The 21,229-nt window shown below is 36.4% G+C and overlaps 2 protein-coding genes across 3 annotated transcripts; one reads left to right on the forward strand and one right to left on the reverse strand.

The window, feature by feature from the left end:
- Window positions 1-11,511: 11,511 nt before the first annotated feature.
- On the reverse strand, window positions 11,512-13,247 carry LOC147502291 (uncharacterized). 2 transcript variants are annotated; one of them, XM_086607165.1, is made up of 3 exons: window positions 13,086-13,247; window positions 12,784-12,919; window positions 11,512-11,651 (listed from the first exon to the last, which is right to left on the reverse strand). In XM_086607165.1, the coding sequence occupies exons 1-2, from the start codon at window positions 13,194-13,196 to the stop codon at window positions 12,785-12,787; spliced, it is 246 nt and encodes an 81-aa protein (XP_086463291.1). In that variant the 5' UTR covers window positions 13,197-13,247; the 3' UTR covers window positions 11,512-11,651; window position 12,784. The 2 variants fall into 2 exon arrangements, with proteins under 2 accessions (XP_086463291.1, XP_086463290.1); XM_086607164.1 differs by having other exon boundaries at window positions 11,512-11,672.
- Window positions 13,248-17,712: 4,465 nt separating this feature from the next.
- LOC147502292 (uncharacterized) lies at window positions 17,713-20,640 on the forward strand. Its single transcript, XM_086604503.1, has 4 exons — window positions 17,713-18,445; window positions 19,003-19,153; window positions 19,280-19,711; window positions 20,232-20,640. Exons 1-4 carry the CDS (start codon window positions 17,713-17,715, stop codon window positions 20,638-20,640), a joined length of 1,725 nt encoding a protein of 574 aa, XP_086460629.1.
- The last annotated feature ends 589 nt before the right edge of the window (window positions 20,641-21,229 follow it).

Raw genomic sequence — 21,229 nt, forward strand, 5'->3', positions numbered from 1 at the left:
GCCAAACAATAATTGTAATTTTCACAGTGAATAACTTATTAGTGAAGTTCAAGTTTTTACATTTGAGTTTTTATTATAAATTTGCTGTTGCTTTCTCAAGCACAATTTTTTTTTTCGATGGATATCTCAAGCACGATCAGTAAAGAACTTAAGATATATAAATATAAAAAATCCACAAGAACCTAATAAAAAACAATAACTAAGGAGACAAATCTATTTCTTAATTATACTTTAACTTGACCAAAAATAAAGTGTCATTAACAATTCTGAATTTGCCCAAAGAAATACAAAAACAATAGTCAGAACAACACTGGCTCTGCATTGAACCGAAGAGCCAATGTTACAAATTGAGGTAAACAACATAATGATTAATTGACTGCCAACCAAATATTAGCTATTGAAACGAAAATTTACTTCTTTATGCACCTGGGTATATCTGCTATGTAAGTAAAAGAGAATGAGCAAGAACAAAAAACCAAAAAGGGAATTACTCACCTCCTGTCTTTGTTCATTGTCCTTGATGTGGCCCACAAGCTTTACATGAACACCGTCAAATGTGCTCAGTCCTATGGAACCTACAGAAGGCTTTTCTAACTCAAAAATCACTTTTGAATCCTAGGAAAGATTTTGGGAAGAAGTTAAACAAAAAAAAAAATTAAAATAACTTAATATAGTAAGGACCAAAAAAAAGGTTAAAGACGAAAGTTAAATAAATTTAATGATCTCTTGTGGCGTTCCTTTTATGTCGATGGTCCTCGTGTTTCCCGAAATACTATAGTTAGACGTTGTATTAAAAGTTGAAAACTCGTCCAGGTTCAGTATTTTTTTTCTCTCTCTTTTCATTTTTACTCGCCCAGGTTCAATGAATGATAATTTGAATCCTTCTTATGATATTCTGTTGGCAAATTCATATAGCTTCTAAAAAGTTCTAACTAACACTTTGTACGGATCTTAACCAACATAAATTTCATCAACTGTCTGTGGAGTTCCATGAAGTTTTCAACTTTTTAACTGTTGGGCGCGAATCAAAGGCACGTAAGATTTCGACACTATTGCGTGAAAGTATCGACGTTTTGGATTATTGACTTCTTAGAAATTTGGAAGTTTAAAATTGAAGATTGTTAACTTTAGTACTTTAATGGATTGGGACTGGTTGCAGAATGGTGCTTAAAGAAGGTTAACGTGGCGAAAAATGTATCACATGTTGATTGTGAGGACACAATTAGTTCTCTAACTGATCCTTAAGATGAAGTGATGAACACAAGTCACAGAAGCTATTACTCATGCAAAGATGCGTGAAACCGTCTACTTCGTTTCAGTCTTTGAGAATGCCAGTGGTTCACTTGATACTCATACTCAAAATGCTAAAACATGTTCCTAGTGGACCGCTCGTTTTTCTTGATGTACATGATAATCAAAACAGGTTTTGAGTCTTTGATATGATAATGTACCCTTTCAGTCAGCTTGGATCGTAGAAATAAAGTTTATCCCAGTGACTTTATTTGTTTCTTAAATTTGGCACTAGTTGGTGGTTTGGTACTAGCTTTTTAATAATTACTTACAAATTCACATGGATAAATTTCCACATAGGTCTAATTTTCTGTTGACGTTACCACAACGCATAATATGAATGTGGTTAGCCGTGAATGTGCTTAGCTCAGACGAAATCTTTACTTTCTTAATCTGGTTCATTTTGGTCCCCCAAAACCGCGGAAGCCCCTTTCTTATCCTAAACCTATAGTATTATAATCTCTAATAGAAATATGCATTCTGCCATGACGAAACCAAAACATCAATAATTCCATCAGAAAAGAGAGGCTTGAAACGCACAAAGTCAGCTCCAAAGGAGTGAAAGGACTATTGGCACCGTTAATTTTTTAATCTTGCGACGATTTAAGTATCTTGTAGGTTTAATCATAAGACTAAACACACCATATAACCTTAATTAAGGTTAATTAATCAGTCCGTAATAACAGCCACATTCGTCCATTGACCTAGCATTGTTAGGATTGGAAGTTTGGTCCTTGTCGCTGTTAACTGTAAAGTTTTCAACGGGAGCACGTTTCAGGGACTTCCTTTCTGACTTTTGCTCCCACTTGTAGCGCTTGACTCTTTACAACCCTTCATTATCCTTGAGATGGATGGAAAGTTTGATGTGCTATCATTTAAGTGGACGCCCAGCTATTTGAGCTACCATTTAAGTGTGTCACAGCCTTTAAAATTGATCTTCGTGCCTTGATTTACACGCCAATATATGGATATTGTTCTATTTTGGGAAGACATTGCCGGAATGTTTCGAAAATGATGGATGTGGTCATGTACTGAACTGGCGTTCTTAACCATATGAACTTTAACTAATTTCATTTAAGATCCTTGTTTTTTAGTTTCTTATTGTTAGTTTTAGTGCTATACCGATCTATTTTTTAGACCCACTATTGCAACTTACTATTTGGATAACGTTGGTTTGCATTATAATATACACTGACGAACGCATATCCCTATGTAAATCAATATTTATGACTTTTGACACATCACAAGGTCCAAATAGTAGATCAAATAAGTGTGTCGGTCTAGTATTACTAGTTTTTCAGAGGTAGGATTGTAGGAAGATAGGAATATGTATTAATTAACTACTTGTCTACTTGCAAGTTGCAACATACTCTCTTTTAGTTCAAAGTTCAAACTACTTTTGGCTCAAATTTAAGTGTAAGTGTTTTTTTAAAGAAAGCATAGTGACATCAGACAATGAATGTGGTAAAAATGAGAAAGATCTGATCCCCTTAAGCATAGTGACATGGAGGTTTTGGGAGGTTTCACAAGTCATGTTTGAGTAGTATGGCATGACAATGGATATAAATCCAGCCCTACTACACGAATTTATTTCTTAGATCTATTATTGCGACTTACTAGCTATTTGGATAATGTTGGTTTGCAATGAAATACACACTTCATGTAAAACAATGGTTATCAATAGTAGGTTTGTTAAGTAGGTCAGATTGGTAGTCCTTAACATGCAAAAGAACTCTTCAAAATTGAAACCGCGAAGTCCTCATTAGCACCCAAAAGAACTCTTCAAAATTGAACTGAAAATGTATATAGCTTTTCGTGAATACAACTCTTAAGATATATTATACTGACGAGTGTATAAGTGTATTATCACCATAGTACAAAATGCCGCGATATATCGAGATATATCGCGATAAATATCGGTTTTGCAGCCAACCGGCACATGAAATCACTGATATATATCCTGGTAGGAGAAACTCAACTTATCGGGATGAAATCGTGGTAAATTGCGATATATCTGGATATAATCAAAATTACCGCGATACATTGGTTTCTACTAGATCGGTTCATCTTCTTCCTCCATTTCCTTCCTAAACCAACCATTTTTTTCAACTTCAACCATTTTTTTCCATTAAATAAACGCGACTAACAACTGTAGATCTTGGTTACTTCTATTGAATTGGTTACGACTACTTAGAAACTTGAAGAATCTAAAAGACTTATGTATGTAGAGTGTATCAATAATTTTGGTAGAAATTAAATGACTCGTAATAAGAGATGGAACCCGAAAAAGATTCGATTGTAGACATGGTTTCGGTGTAGTCAAAATAAGTTTTGATCCAAGTTTGTTGATACCTCATCGAGTAAGGCAAGGATGCTAATATGTTCTTATGGATGTCTTGAACTCTTAATTTGCAGGATCATAAATTCTTACAATATGCAAGGGTGATGCACAGTTGCACTTGCACACTATTGGTATATCATATCATAACTACTATTTGGGGATCTTGCATGTTATGTTACTGGATTGAGGGGAGCAACATATCTAGTGTATTTAAAATATAATTTTGAATCTTTGATATATGGAAATCAGACTAGGCATGTATAGAAAGTGTGTAATAATTTGACAATAGTGAAGGTCACCTCGGAAGACAACACCGTACTCTATCAGTTGAACTTAAAATGCATGATGTTTTTGCGGAAGTGTTAGTAGTGTTCTGCGACTTCATTACCCATTTAAGATCACATCCCCGACTTAGGAAGTGGCCTCTTTGGGGATACTTCAATGAACCATGTGGAAAATAAGAGAGCCTTTTACTGTCTATCTAATATATGTTCTTTTTCTTACTCTATTTCCTTTATTTTCTATGGTTGCTTTGTATTCAGAATTTTTTGATCGGTTCTTTGCATCCACTAGGATAAAAACAATAATATTAAGGGTCTGATATTACTTTGCATGCCTATAAGGATGATTATCCTAGTATGTGAAGATCTACCCTTGTTGCAGGTACTTGTTATGGTGTAGTGTATATCCACTACTGTAAAAGAACACATCTACGATCATAGGGGGACCAGTTCCTTGCTTGTGTCAGATTCATCCCACGGTTAATGGTTATTCGAAGCAGTTAGTAGGTGGAGTTATTGGTCCCTCTGAGGAGGTTGCCAGGTTGGAATAGCATGAGTCAGCAGGTTGGTTCTCTATCCTTAATATCAGGAGACAGATGGCTTTGGATCACCCATCAGGTTCATATGCTGCTACAAATCAAGGTTACAGTGTATGAGGCTCTGCCAAGCTCAAAATTCAGGAATGAGAGTTCGAGATTCGTTTAGCCGGGACACAGAAGCAAAGAAAGTCCGGTTTTGGTTACTAGTAAAGCCTTTTGAACCACAAATTTCAACGCACCACTAATATATCAATCTCCCCGTACCAATGATTTTTGTTGATAAATTCCGATATATATCTATAAATACCAAGATTCCAGACTTCCCACACCTCATTTTACCGACCTTGGACTTATGATATATACCAATATATCGGAAATTGGGATGTCCGATAAATTGCTTTGGCACGAAATTTTGTACTATGATTATCACTCTGTTAAAATTTTCATTTACTTATTATCTCTTGAATGTATAACTGTATACTATGAGCTCCTCTAAACTGAAGCATCAATTTTTTATAATCATTTTTTTTGCTTCCATATAAATAAATCAACCATCTTTGTTTTTTTGCACATAAGTAGAGATTTTATTAGAACTAGAAAAGAGTTGGAATTACGGAGAGGTGTGTTTGTTATATGCCATTAAAATTAGGAGTTACAAGCCAGACTAATTAAATCTGTAGTAGGTTCTCAAACGAACTCTCTGATAAAGCTTGGTCTGGTGTAGCGCTACATACAGAAACTACCCTGATTAAAAAAAATTGTTAACCCACATAATCAATCATCGAGTAGGTACAGCCAAGGCCCAAAATATCGATGTCGATCAATATATCGGTGTACCCAAAAACCGATATATATCAGATATATCGGATATATCCATTATTTTGGTGACCATTCCAAACTATTTAAAATATCAGAAATATCGGATATATCGGACATATAATATCAGAAATATCAGAAATATATTGGAAATATCGGATTTATATTAAAAAATAGTCAAAAAATCAACCGATATATATCGTAAATATCGGATATATCGATTATATCGGCGATATAAAATTTTATATCGGAATTTCCGATATATATCGAAAAAAAAAGGATTCTATATTCGGTAGATATATATCGGAAATATCGATGTCGGTGTATCAAAATACCAATATATATCGGCAATATATCGGATATATCGGCGATATTTTGGTCCATGGGTACAGCAGTACAAACGTAAAAAGAAGAGCAAGTACACCTGCCAACATCAGTCAGATTAATTGTTTAACCAGAAACATCTAATTGGCTATCCACATTTGTTGTTTAGTTTTCACGTTTTTTTCTTTCTTTTCTTGCTTTTCTTCTAAACAGTAGTAGGTAGTAATGCTATCCTGAATGTAGTGAAACCCGAAATCTCAATGCATAGCCAACCAATCACAAAAAAAAAAACAGTTTAGTCAACATTCAATTGACCCTAAGCATTTTGGCGAGATTCCTCATTTACTCACAAAACATTACTCACATATAGCCAAGTACCCAGCAGGCCAGCAGACTTTGGAGTCGCAAATGAAAATTTTCCTTCTTGTGGGGCGCTCCAAGTCCAAGACTTTTAGCTTACTTTTGAAAGAGTCAACACGAGTTTTCCGCAATGGGTCCCTGATAGCTTCTAGTTAGGACGTGAACCCTGGCCCGAGATGGTTAGCTCCAATTCTACTTGGGTCATCAGCCGCTGTGTAGCTTTCAATCATCATCGGTGTTATGTCATTGGTGATAGTGTCATAGTTCATGGCATGGTACAAAATATCAGAATATAGGTATTTATCAATATTCAATTTCTGGATATGTATCGTAGATATATTTTTCTCTTTGGGGATATTTGATATTGTTTCATATGTAAATATCGTAAATATATCCAAAATATCAACAAATATTGTGGATATTGTGGATATTTCTTGATATATCATGATACATTATTTATATTTATTTGAAATATAATGGTAAATATTAAATAAAACATAAAACTAGGTTTAAAACCCTAATTCCGGTCTTTATTAGCTTAAAACCCATTGACTTTATTAATTACACCTAAAGCCCACCCGATTTTTTGAAATGTGAAATAAAGGTTCCAACTTCGGTAAATTTCGAGTTTAAGTCTTTTCTTTGTGTTTCATTTATTCAAAATGCCCATTTTACCCTTTTCAAGTTTTTCCTCACAAACACCTCTCTTCTCAAAATATATCTTCATCACCACACTCCAACATACACTAGCTGTCGACCTTCGCATCTCCCACAATCAAAGTAATCACTTTGCCTCTCCATCTTCTTTTCTCCCCACTCTCTTTTTTTCCTCTAATCGTTCTAAAAAAATGAGTGTTTTTATTATTTATGATTTTGGGTTTCAAAATAACCTTTGAAATTTGGTATTGATTGACTTTTTGGATTTCATTACAAATGAAGCATTTTCCCTTTATGTAGATTAGTTTTATTGCATACTCTTGTGATTTCAAGCGGTTGCTATATATATATTGATTGTTTAATTTAATATCTGATTTTCTTTACTTTGAATTATTAATATTGTTACTACATACTTTGTAAAGTTATACGTTGAATATATTGTGTAATATTCTAATTGTGTTTTCAAGGTCATTTAACTCATATTGTTTTTGGCACTTGAAGAACAATGTTGGTTATGTTATACAGAAAGATAACAAATTGAGAAAATATGTTGTGAAGCTATTTTCTGATTGTGCTTATATAGCTTCTCATCATGAATTTTTGTCTTGTGCTGAAAAGTTGAAGAAACATGGCGGGTTTCCTGTGAAAAGGTTTTTGACAGATATTAGATTGGAAAATTGGGCAAATGCATACTTTCACAGTGCTAGATATGATAAGATACTTGTGCTCGACACTAACTGATCGAATGTTTCAATGAATGGTATGGATCACTAAAGAGCGCTTCCTGCCTATTATTCCTATGCTTTTTGGAATCATGGAAAAGATGATAAAAATGACTTGGAACATATTGGAGGAGTCTATGAAATGGGATTCCGTTTTATGTCCAAAAATGGAGATAGTACTGGTTAGTAAGGTTGAAGCTATAAGGACTTTGAGGGTGGTTAGATCAAATGAAAATCAGTTTCTAGTTCATAGCGACGTCATTCATTCAGTTGATTTAATGAATAGATCATTTACTTGTAACTATTAGCGTGTCGATAATTTCCCTTGCATACATGTTATCGCTTGTACTGGTAGTAAGGGTGATTCATTTTATAGCTACATTGATGAAGGATATACAAAGATCGCATTCAGGCAATGTTACTTACATTCTATCAAGCCGGTTTGAATGGTTCTATGCCAAGACATATGCTTGATTTTCCTACGGTTTATCCGTGTAGTCCCAAGATTGGTCCCGTAGACTCAAGAAGAAAAAATTGAAAGCACCGGTGTGATTCGTTAGTCGTGATCGGTTTTGATGTTCTCGGCAAACCATATTTTTTTTTTTATCTTAATTGAGATTTTTAAGTATGGTCTTGACATTTATTAATGAGAAATTGATACTCATTGTATTCTTTTTTATTGAATGTTAGATACTCATTTGAGATTATTAAGTTAGTCGTTTTTTTTCATTTGTTATAATGGAATTTATATCCCCGTGAAATTATTTGTGTTGCAATTGTAATTAAGAGTGCAACATTCATGTTGCGATCATAATTGATAGTGCAACATTCTAATTGTATTGCAACATTCATGTTGCGATCGTGATTGAGAGTGCAACATTCATGTTGTAGTTAAGTAATTGATAGTCTGAACATTCATGTTGTAGTAAGTAATTGATAGTCTGACATTTTAATTGAGAATGCAACATTCATGTTCGCGATCATAATCGAGAGTGAAACATTCTAATTGGCGATTGCAACATTCATGTTGCGATCGAAATTGAGAGAGTGTAACATTCTAATGAGAGAGTGTAACATTCATGTTGCGGTTGTAATTGAAGGTCAACATCCATATTGCGCGTGGGATGTTGTACAAGAACCATCGCGGAGACTTACTTTTGATGTAATGCATGAGACTTAATGCTAGAACTATGCGTGAGACTTAATGCTATATACACATATAAACGAATCTTGGTGGATTTGAACCACCATCCTCTTGGGATTCTTCTCCCAAGCGCTCTACCTTTTTGAGCTAAAGATCCATTCTTTTTATGTTAACTTCATCACGATAATACTTATAGTACATTTGAATCAAAAGTAATAAGTGCACTTTCTATTGTGTATAACCATTAAGTTCTTTAACATTCATATATGAGTACATGTAATCTCAATTATTTGATGTCAATGTAACGATCTGCAACATCCATGTTGCGTATGAGGTGACAATGAACATCCATGTTCGCGATGGTAATTAACAATGTAACATTCATGTTGCAATGGTTGTTGCGATGGTAATTGATGAAGTGCAATATTCATGTTCAGAAGATAGTTGACAATGGTTGTTCGCGGTAGTAATTGACTATGCAACATCCATGTTGTAATGATAATTGACAAATAATATCCATGTTGTAATATGAGTTGACTGTGGTTGTTGGAATGGTAATTGATTGTGCTACATCCATGTTGCAATGGTAATTGACATATAGTGTAACACCCATGTTGCAGTAGGAGTTTACAATTGAAAACAACATGTAAAATCAAACAACAAGCATCAACATTTAAGCTTCATGTTCATTTAAGCAAAAAGCAAGTTCATTAAACCAAAACACAAAATACAACTAAAATTAAATATATATATATATATATATATATATATATAATATATATGGAAATTTTAAATTTAGTTTCTCACTTTTGTAATAGTTGGTTGTTTTTTGTTTCGAGTAGATATCGGTTTTTAATGTACAAAATCGGTGGAATCCCCATTAATTTCAAATTTCAAATTTCCATGTTACACTTTTCATACTTTCAGTTTAATTTGGAGGAACTAGGATTTGTTTTTTTGTTTTCAAACTATTTAGATTTCTGTTTGGGGAAGATGGGGTGAGGGACAAATTTGTAATATTATCAAAAAATTGACTGGGTGGGCTTTTAACATAATTACAAAAGTCTATGTCTTTTATCCGAAATTAAATTAGAATGGTGGGCTTCAGGCCCAATCTCTCTAAATAAAATTGTTATATACACAAAATATCTCCAAATATCGTAAAATATCACAAAATATCTTCAAATATCACTAATACTTGCAGTCGTATATATCTCTGAATATATCGTGACATTTATATATCTTTCTCTGAAATCTGAATAGATATCCCTAAATATTACGATATATCGGGATATTTTGTACTATGGTTAATAGTAGTTGGTACCGGTCCGTATAGCTAGCTATTCTTTTTTTTTTTTTTTCGGTAAACATAGCTAGCTATTCATTCTTTTGCATAACTGGGCTTTGTAAATCCAATGTTAGAAACTAATTTAAAGTTTGAAACAGTAATCTCTTAAGCCAAAATATAAAATATGGGACCCAAGAAATCTAGGATGGTACCTTGTGCCTAGAGGAGGTTCCTCCCGAGAAAGTAGACTTGGATTATTTGGCGAGGTATCCTTTGTTCTTCCTTGAATTGATGTTTCGGAAGTGGAACTGGGATATGTGATCGGACTATTGGTCTTAACCAGCCCAACCGCCCTCTGTTCAATTTTCCAAAACGCCATCTATCTTACGTTTTCCCAGGGCGTTAGGTTTCTCACAACTGCTTCAAAACCTTCAATTTATAATAATTAGTATCTCTAAGGCAATTTGTTTCTTTGATCACGTCTTTCTGTTAAACTCTAGTAAACCAATATCAACACTTACTCGAGTCTCAGCAGCCATCTACAAGAAACGAAGTTTTATACACTTAGTTCAATTGTTCTTGTGGTATAGTCAAATGCATATTACAGTTAAATGCGAGCTTGATTCATGACATTAAGATACTTTTAGAGTCGTAGCCACAACGATGAGAGCAGAAGAAGTTGAAAAAAATAGAGAAAAACAGGAAGCTACTACGGTAAAACTGGCATATATTTTTTATTTTTGGTATCCACTACGGGCACTTTCCATTTTGTGTTGGGCAGACTCCCAAAAAAAAATTATTACAAATTTGTCATTGCTATCTAAAAAACATGATTTGTGCTAGGCACCTTCCTAACTAGGGCTGTCAATAGGTTTCGATAACCCCGATAACCGATCCAAACCAAACCGATAACAAACGGCTTGGATTTTGATAATTTAGTTTGCCCTCTACCGACCTGAATCCAAACCGATATAAACCCGAACCGATAAGATAGCATTTTAGTAATATTTATAATTAATTTTGTATATGTTTATTAATTGTGTGATTAAAATTAATTAATTTAATTTAAAATTTAATTGATTTTATAGTTTTCGATTCGGGTTGGTTCGCAATATATCTTATCAATTCGGTTCGATTTCGGATTAAACATAATATTATCGCTTCGGTTTGGTTTCGGGTTCCCAATTTTCTTATCGGTTCGGGTTCGAATTTTTCAAAACCCGACCCAAACCGATCCATTGACAGCCCTATCCCGAATTGTATCAATGATATCCACCCCCACCCCTCTTTTTCTCTCAAAACTCTTTTAAGTCAACAAGCTCAATTTTCTTTTCATATCTTAATCAAACTCCTAAAATGGTAGACAATTAAGTGACAATTTATATCTTAACTCAACAAGCATTGCAAAGTGACTGTAATAGATCACTTGAAAATATCAGTTATCTTGTTTAAAATTAATAGCGCAATAAGAAATAGATATCAAATGTTAATGAGGGAGATGAAAATGAACTAAGGGAGATGAAAATGAGGAAAAAAAGGTGAAGAAAGTGACTAAGAAGAAAAAGGAATACTGAACCGGTTAATTTTTGGTTCATTTGGTTTGGGCTTTTCTAGTAGGGGGTGCTTTAGGCCTGGGGTTGTGCCCAACACAATTGCAGACCCCGTTTTTTTTTTTGGGTCTACCCAACACAATATGGGGTCTGTCAAAAACAGGACCCTTATTTTTTTGAGCAGAAAAAACTATGAAAAAAATAAAAATAAATAAATATATATAGTATATATATATATATACAAGATATTCTTGGTTCTGGAGCATAAACTATAAACAAAACGACAGGATTCAACCAAGTTTACAATTCAGCTTTCCAGTATGGACATCCTCTGCAATCCTGCATAATATCACACAGCAACTGTACAAACTTAAGGGTCTGATTTTATTAGAGAAAGAAATCAAAAGTAATTGTAAAAATTAACAGAGTACAATGGTAGTGCACTGAATCACATGAGAGCTAGGAAACATACTTCTGGTGAAAAGAATATATAGAAATAAAAGAACTTGAGATTTTATTAGATATTTTACATTTGAGGAAGTTGCCTCACAATTATCTATCCTGGAGAACTACAAATCCAAGAAAATAGTTGTAGATAATCCTCTTTTGTTTTAGTAATTGGCCTGTTTAACTTAGAGTCAGCCAGATTATACAAAACCTCTAAAGGAAAGGAAAGGTGCATTACGCGTGATGGATGTCGCTATGGAAGCAATGGGTGGTGTCAACAATAATAAGTTAGAGAATACGGGGAATTCCCAATGACTGCTCATGGAAACAGTGCAGCCTTCTCTAATCTAGACCTATTGCAAAAAATCATAACAGCCAATTGGTGTCACGCTTGCAGCAGACTCTTAGCTCTATTCTAGATTGACTTGTGCACAGGGCACTACTCTGTTAGCCCATCAAACTTTGACAAACGGTACTGGAGTTCTCAACTTCAAACTGTAGCGAGAATACCAAGTCTTGCAGCCCAAAAACATAGGCAAACCCATGAGCCAAAAGAATGTGTTACGACGTAAACTGAGAATAATAGCTACACGCAATGAATTTAAGAGAACGATTTACACAAATTAATTCTTGAAACTCGAGTTCGGCCGTCCTTTAAAACTCTTAAAAAAAAAATTTCTTTCCATAAGCAGTAGGAGACAACACAACCTTCTGAATGTCATGGTCTGTTCTCGTGTTATTCACCGACAGAAAGTCTCAAGGATCCAGATGAAACTATAGTAGGAGTCCTTAATCCTATGCTTTCACTATACGCAGTGAATCATACAAAACAACTTTTGCAAATCTGAGGGCTTTCCTTAAAAATATATCCATAAAAAAGGATAACAATAAAGTACCAAAGGAACTTGTATAGTCCATTCCCATTAAAATGCAACACTGAATAACACGTACATCTCAATAAAACATCAAATGACTAATGTACATGGGTCGAAAAACACATTATATCTACTTTTCGTATGCATACCTTAATAACGAGTATTGTCGAACACTAAAGGGTCATGCAAGAAAAGCTCTCGGCCATTCATTGGCACCGTTCCAGCTAATATATCTTCTGCACGTTTTCTAGCTTCCTCAGCTTTTCTAGCAGAAGCATCTGCATCCTGTCCAACCAAACAAACGTATAACAAATAACGAATGCCTAAATAAAAATATAAGATAAGGGTCCAATATTAATTACGAAAATTGATAAGTACTTAAGAGTAAATAATTTAATTTAAAAGACGAAACTACATAACCCTAGAAAAACAATGAGAAATTACAGAGAACCTTGTTGCGCTTCCAAGAGAGGAATTGAGCTGGGGTCATGGGCTGGGTGCTGGACCTTGGTTGTTGCTCTAGTTCAATTCCTTTCTGCTCCACTTCTTCTTCAGCACCCATCTCTTTTCCTCTGTTTCTTTTTTTGTGATTCCTTCCAAGCTTTGCGATTCGACTGCTTGTATTCTTCATTAGTTCAAAATCTCGATAATTGCAAATCCTTGAAATCTCAACATATATCGCGAAACATTCAGTAGGCAAAGGCCAAAGGGAGAACTGATGCCAGGGAAATCTTGACTGATAAAATGCCGACACATGACATTCGCTAGTGGTGCCTATCGCGATATTTTGGTGCCTATCGTGGGATTATTAATAAGTCTATTTGATGCCCATAGAGAATTTGCACATAGTAAGCAAAGTAAAATTTCAGCTTGTGGATATATCACCTTAGTAATACCATCTTCCAATTATATATACCTTTAAAAGAGTAGATGCTATTTGCTTTGCAGCAAGGAAAATCAAATGTCGATAGGGAAGAGGAGTAACCGAAACCCAAGAAGACATTTATGGCTCGCTTATTTCATTCACCAGATGGGTTAGAGCATAGTACAAAATATCAGGATATGGGTATTTATCGATATTCAATTTCTGGATATGTATCGTGGATATATCCCCCTCTTTGGGAGTATTTGACATTGTTTCACATGCAAATATCGTGGATATATCCAAAATATCGACAAATATCATGGATATTGTGGATATTTCTTGATATATCATGATACATTATTTATATTTATTTGAAATATAATGGTAAATATTAAATAAAATTGTTATATATACAAAATATCACCAAATATCGCAAAATATCCCTAAATATCATAAATATCGCAAATATTATCGAAATATAACTGATATTTGCAGTCGTATATATCTCTAAACATATCGTGATATTTAAATATCTTTTTCTGAAATATGGATAGATATCCCCAAATATCGCAATATATCGGGATATTTTGTACTATGGGTTAGAGACACCCCTCCGGATCAGTATGATTTTTCGAACTTTCTCATGTGGTTTCAAGTACATGGACTCTCAGTGGAGCGTAGAAATAAAGAGGATGTTACTGATATTGGCAACAATGTGCCAATGGTTGTCGGCACTAATGTAAGAGGGGGAATGGAATCAAGTAGTCCGTATGCTCGGTGTAAAGGTATCTTTAATATCCGAAAACCTCTTACTAAGGAGATTAACCTAGAACTGTCCACCGGAAAGGTATGTAAAATTTATTTTAAATATGAAAACATGCCTATTTTTTGTCACCATTGTGGCTTGATAGGGCATGAGCATAAAGTGTGCAAACGGTTGGAGGCACAACTTTCGCATCTGAAAGGAAGGGGAGTTGATAAAGGAATGAAGTCTGTCCTTTACCTCTCGAATGCTATGCGAGTGCCATCACCCCTTCAGGGACATAACTCTAGGCAAAGGAGGAAGCTTTTTATGAATCACACAGCTTCGATGAACATAGATCGGAGTAAACCCTCTCTATAGGGTGATGATGTGGCTATTGATAGGTGGAGACCCTCCAGTGTACGGGTTTGTAATAGGCCTAGTTTGGCTATTCCTAGGGCAGTGACTACACAAGATATGAGAGGACTCTCCACTGATGAAAAGACGTCCCCTGCATCCACTGACAATATGAGGGATTCCTCGTCGTTAAAGACAAAGGCTACAAAGCCAGAGAATGTCAAGATCGAGGATGTTAAGGTTGACTTTTGGAAAAGGCTTATCTTGGATTCTATGATAACTGACCACTCTCTGACAGCAGAAGCAACGGTTTTTCAGGAGCAGATGGTACAGTTTTCGTTACCTATCACTGACAAGCCCAAACCCTCCATTGACCTTTTTTCTTTGGGCCAAGAGGAAACTATGGCCTCGAGCGTATCCAACCAGTCTATTTATCCACAGCCTACTACCACTAATGCTCCCACCCCACCAAGAGAAACCCATCCCCACATCTCAAACCAAACCTTCATATAGGGGTGTGCATAAAACTGTTAGACCCGACAGAACCGACCGACCCGACCCGACCTGTACTACACAGTTCGGTTATCCATTTTAAACAGTTTGGATCGGTTTGAAATATTGCAAAACCGACAAAATCGGTTCGGTGCTCGGTTTAAATCTGTAATAACCGAAGTTAACCGACCCGACCCGCTATATATTAATAGATTAGATTGGTAAATGTAAAAGCGCATCAAATATGATATGAAGTTATTTTGTCTCTCCATATCTATGTTTCTCTCCTTCTCTGTTTCAATTTCTTTCTTCAAATTCGAGTAGATCTCTTAATCGTCTCTGTATGGATATCAATCTCTTCTCCAACTGATAATAACTTGGTCTTCTCCAACTAAATCTCTATTCCATTCTTTAGATCTATTTCAATCGTGACTTCTTATTCAAAATATCGTCTTAGATTCACATGTCTATATTGATAAGCTTTGTTTTGATACTTGTTTCTTTTTGGTTACCAGATTTCAAATGGAGTTTGTAAATTTAATTCGTTGTTTTTTCAATTGTCAAGAAAAAGGCTTAATCATTTTACTGAATCACTTTCAATTCATTGATTTTACTTCAATTAGATTTTCAGATTCAGTTTCTTAATTGGTTAGATTTGCCAATTGTTTTTTTCTTGTTGAGCTCAATCTCTGGTTTTGGTTTTGGTAATTGAAGGAGTGATGATTTTATGAAGGAGACATTATTAGTTTGATTATTCTGGTTATATCTTCAAGTTCAAACAGATCTCAAAATCACTTTCAGTTCGAAAATTTATCGGAAGTGTTTTGATTATTGAAATCAAGTGGGTCCCTTTCTCATTGACAAATTAACTCAATATAATTAGTATTTTATTTCTTTATGAAATCATGTGGTGGCCCTTTCTCAACTAAATACAAATGAATGCACGTGGGGCGTAAAGTAAACACACTTTGTATTCTGGAAAAAAAAAAGCACACTTTGTCGGGTCGGTTAAACCGTGTTATAGGCGGTTTTGATCGGGTAACGGTTGGGTTGTAAATTGCTCGGGTCAGTTTCAGGTCGGTTTAGTCAAGAGTATCGGTTCGGTTCGGTTATTATAGGATATAAACCGACAAGATCGGTTCGGTAGTCGGTTTTTATCCAAACCCGACCCGAACCGACCCGTGCACACCCCTACCTTCATATATGGACTTTAACCAAGGGAATCATGTTCCTATTATACCCATATCTTTATTGGTCTCTACCCCAGCCTTGATAACAAATTCAACCCCAAGCAAAACTCACCCACCACCACATATTCTCCCACCTGTCTAAAAACGTATTAAGGCTTGTCCGGCTAACCCCATAATGCTTTATTTCCATCTTGCTCTTTTACTGAAGAGAGGACTTGGGAGCACGATTTTCTGCCTCCTAACCTCCTCCCTATTGATGTTTCACATGTTGGACTTGCTCTGTTACCCGTTCCACAACCCTCAAACAACATTAATTACAAATTCGTTGTCTCTTCTATGCCTATGACCTTGGGTGATGATCTTTCACAGGGTCATCTACAAACCAATGCGCATACAGGTCAGTCTGATCCACCTTTTCTCAATGATCCTCAGATACAACAGCAAGACTCATCCTTCTCATCTTCTCCCTCTTTTATATCCGCTTGGGGGAGAAGAGAAAGGAACCAACTCAAAGTGGAGAGGAGAGTCATACTGATACTGATATGGGAAAACGGATGAAAAAAGAAGTTGATGCACTCTGTTGCCCAAAGCCTTTGGCTAATATCCACCTAAGAAATGTGGATGCTCGCATGTTGTGACGACAATGCCGTATTCTCAACAAGGATGATCAGCATGCTAAACGAAATAGAGTGAGGAAAACGAGGTCTGGTGCCATTAACCTGGTTTGTGACACAGTACAAATATAGGATGCAGATATGCCAGAGGGGGAGAGTGATGACAGCATCAGTAAACCCTTCCACATGGTGGTGGAGAACATCTCCTCTGACTATGATGATCTATATGACACAGAAAAAGGGACAACACCTTTTATAATGGATGAAGGGGAACCATCAAAGACTAACTACACTGGTTTACAAGGTGGTTTCGTCATGCATGTTGAAGATACTGATGATTGGATGTGGGCAGATTTTGGAATACATGACCTTGAGGCGACTCGCCTAGCAGAGGTCATTGATGTAGATTCCAACAGCATGGGCAACCTATTGGGACTAAACAATGAGGATGAAGATAACTTCAGGTCAGTTGGTGATATTCCTTCATGGGACGGTGTGGCTAATGACCTTTGTAGCATTCCTTCACCACCAGAGAACATCTTGCAGCTCCTACAAGAGATTGACAATGATCCGCTCTTTAACATGAACATTGAGGAACCAAACCTGGCACCAGCTGGGGCACCTCTAAGTATGATGCAGCAGACTGGTGACAGTGTAGGCCCTGCGAAAGAGAATAGAAGCTTGACATTTTTTGAGAAAGTGGATGTGGAAGGCACTACTGAGGAATTGATTTATGGCACTCATAACCCAACACAAAGTGTTGCTACTTCGAATAGGTTCGCGGCTTCTGTCCCTTCACAGAAACCTTTGGTACAATGATGATATCATGGAATTGCAGGGGGATGGGCTCTAAGGATATTGTTAATAACCTTAGGAGCCTTGTTAAACAGTTTAATCATGATGTGTTGTTTTTAGCTGAAACTAAGTTGTTTTTCAATAAGTTTATGTATGTACGGAAGTCTCTTAAGTTCTCTAGGGTGTTTGTTGTTGATCCGGTAGGGAGTAGTGGTGGTTTAGCTGTTCTATATAAGGATAATATTGCTTTTCAAGTTGTGGATGGCTATAAACACGCTATCTCAGGTATTTTTGTGAATTATCTTACCAATGTATCTTGGCATGTATCCTTCATCTATGAGGATCATGTGTCTCATAAATGGAAGGCTGTTTGGGACTACATCAGGGCGTATAAGAATGTTTTCTTGGGCCCTTGGATTATTCTTGGGGATTTCAATGTTGTTGCCTATTCTGCGAAAAAGGAGGGTGGGAACCCTGTCCTTATAAGACACATGGAAGATTTTGTTCAGTTTATAAATGATCTAGACATGATTGACTTGGGTTTCTCTGGACCATCCTTCACATGGTCGAATAACATATTGGGTGATGCCAACATCCGTGAAAGATTGGACCGAGCCATTGCTAACTCTGAATGGCTAGATATCTTTCCTCTAGCCTACTCTGATCATGTTGCTCTTGCCGTCTATTTTTCTGGGGTGGTTGATAATGGTCCAAAACCGTTCAGATTCCATGACATGTGGTGCAAGGAGCGAAGAGGTTATTGAGGAGTGCTGGAGCATATCATATCATGGCTCCCCTTCTTTTATCTTTAACTCCAAACTTAAACTTCTTCACGCGTCCTTGAGAGTTTGGAATAAGGAAGTCTTCGAAAATATTTTCTCACAGATAAAAGAATCAGAGGCTTTGTTAACTTCTCTTCTCTTTGACCAAGCAAATGGTGCAACCCTTATGAGTATCAAGGATACTAGAGACAACATTATCAATCTTTATCAAAAGGAGAACTTATATTGGAAGCAGATTTCTCATTTTGCCTCTATCCTGGATGCGGATAATAATACAAAGTTCTTCCATTCTTTTGCTAATTTTAGAAGAAGAAGAAATTGTATCGACACTATTCAGTCTAGTGATGGCAATTGGTTAACTTCTCGACCATAGATTGCAAAGGAATTTCTCTCTGCTTTTGAGGATGTCTTTAGGCCTGCCCATAATCCTGATCTGCCAGGCTCGCTCCCTCAACTCCATCCTCAACCTCTTTGAGCCATGCATTTCTGAGATTGAAAATGTGTCTCTCACCAGATGTCCTTCTATTACAGAAATAAGAAAGGTGGTCAAATGCATGGGAGGGCATAAATCACCAGGACCTGATGGTTTCCCAGCTCTTTTCTACCAAAGATATTGGCGAGTGGTGGGTATAGATCTTGTTAACCTTGTCCAGTTTTTCTTCACTGAGGGTCACTTTGGAAAGTACCTAAACCAAACTTTTATCACTCTCATCCCATAGATTGATAACCCTTCTTTAACTACACACTACAGACCTATAAGTTTGTGTAATGTGTCATATAAGGTTATCTCTAAGATTCTGGCAAATAGGTTAAGAGGACTGCTACCCAAGTTCATCTCACCCAACCAAGGTGCTTTTGCACCTAAGAGGTCCATTGGTGACAATATTGGAGTGGTTCATGAGACCATTCATAAAATCAAGACAACAAAAAGAAACAAGCTCGGTCTTTTTGCTTTGAAGATGGATATGTCGAAAGCTTATGATCGTGTAGAATGGGAATCTCTTCTTGCTATCATGAATAAGCTGGGCTTCTCATCAAGATGCGTGAATATGGTTCGTTTCTGTATCTCCAATGTGAAGTATAATGTGTTATTGAATGGGTTGCCTCTTAAGACCATCATACCCCTCAGGGGAGGGGGGACTCTGACAAGGGGACCCTTTGTCCCCTTATCTCTTCATCATGCTCCCCGAAGCCTTGTCAAGACTGCTATTCCAAGCACAAGCTGCACAAGAGATCTCTGGTATCAAAATTTCCAGGCAAGCTCCTATTATATCACATATGTTATATGCCAATGATTTGATTGTCTTTGGGAAAACATTGGCGACTGAAGTGGAACACATTAACAAAATCATGCGCGTATATTGTGATGCTACTGGCCAACTAGTGAATCGGGATAAATCCTCTATTCTTTTCAGTGAAGGGACTTCTCAGGAGGTCCAAGTTAGTGTCTGAAGCTCATTTGATGTCACTAATATGACAGGGAAAGACAAATATCTAGGTTCACCGATCATTTTCTCAAGGTCAAAAGCTCGAGACTTTCGTTTCCTTTTGGACAGAGTACAAAGTGCAGTCTCTAACTGGCAGGGGTAGCTTCTCTCTCAAGCAGGCAGAACCACTCTCATCAAAGCAGTTGCTCAAGCAAAGCCTATATATTATATGTCTGCTTTTCACATCCCCATCTCCATCATTGCTAACATGGATAATGCATGCAGAGATTTCTAGTGGAAAAATTCGAATGGTAATGCGATACATCTATGTAGGTGGGAGAAGCTCTGTGTCTCTAAGGCAGAAGGCGGATTGGGGTTCAGGAATACTCAGTGGTTCAATCTGGCTCTTTTATGCAAGCTATTCTGGCAAGTGTTGACAGAAAAATCTCTTTGGAGTGATCATATGGAGGCAAAGTATCACAATATTATTACTCTAAATAATTTTGTGGATAAAATCAATAATGCGTCTCATATCTGTCAGGGGCTGATGAAAGTGAAGAAGTATGTTGAGCAAGGGGCTCTTTGGCGTATTGGGGATGGTGTTTCAGTTAAGTTTTGGACTGATCAATGGGTGACAGTTATTGGTAAACCATGGACTCTTCTGAACTTGGTTACGCCATTACCTCAAGTAGTGGGTCTTGATCTTACGGTTGCTGATTTTATAAATCCTGATGGTTCCTAGGATTGTGGGAGACTATCATCTTTGGTTCCGAGTCTTGTTCTTTAAACTATCAAGAGGGTAAGGGCTAGACCAGCTATCTCTCATGAGCTTCTGTGGAATCCGGCCCCCAATGGCCTTTTCTCTGTTAAGTCTGCCTATGAGTTTATCGCTTCCACACAAGGTTCCATAGGTCAAAGCTCTAACTCCCACCATTTAAAAGATATATGGGGCATCTGGAAGCTAAGGATTCTGGCTCGGGTGAAACTGTTTCTCTAGAAATATGCAAATAATCTGCTGTCAACTGGAAATGCCTTGGTCGAATGCCACATAAATATAGAAAATATCTGTATTTTCTGTAATGAGCTTCCGGAGGATCGTGGGCATCTTTTCTTTGAGTGTCCCTGGAGTAAAAGTCTTTGGTTCTCTTCATGGCTGGGTCTACGGGTTGAGAGTGGAGCCTTCATGACCCAAAATTGGTTTTCTTTCTTCAAGAATAAGGATGCATCAATTGATAATGCATGTCTCTACTTATGCTTTTGCATTGATGTACTATTTATGGTGGCACAGAAATGATTGCAGGTTTAGGTTTGTGAAACCTAACCATGATGTT

The sequence above is a fragment of the Coptis chinensis genome, chromosome 4 (genome assembly GCF_015680905.1).
Source record: "Coptis chinensis isolate HL-2020 chromosome 4, ASM1568090v1, whole genome shotgun sequence".
Classification (NCBI taxonomy): domain Eukaryota; kingdom Viridiplantae; phylum Streptophyta; class Magnoliopsida; order Ranunculales; family Ranunculaceae; genus Coptis; species Coptis chinensis.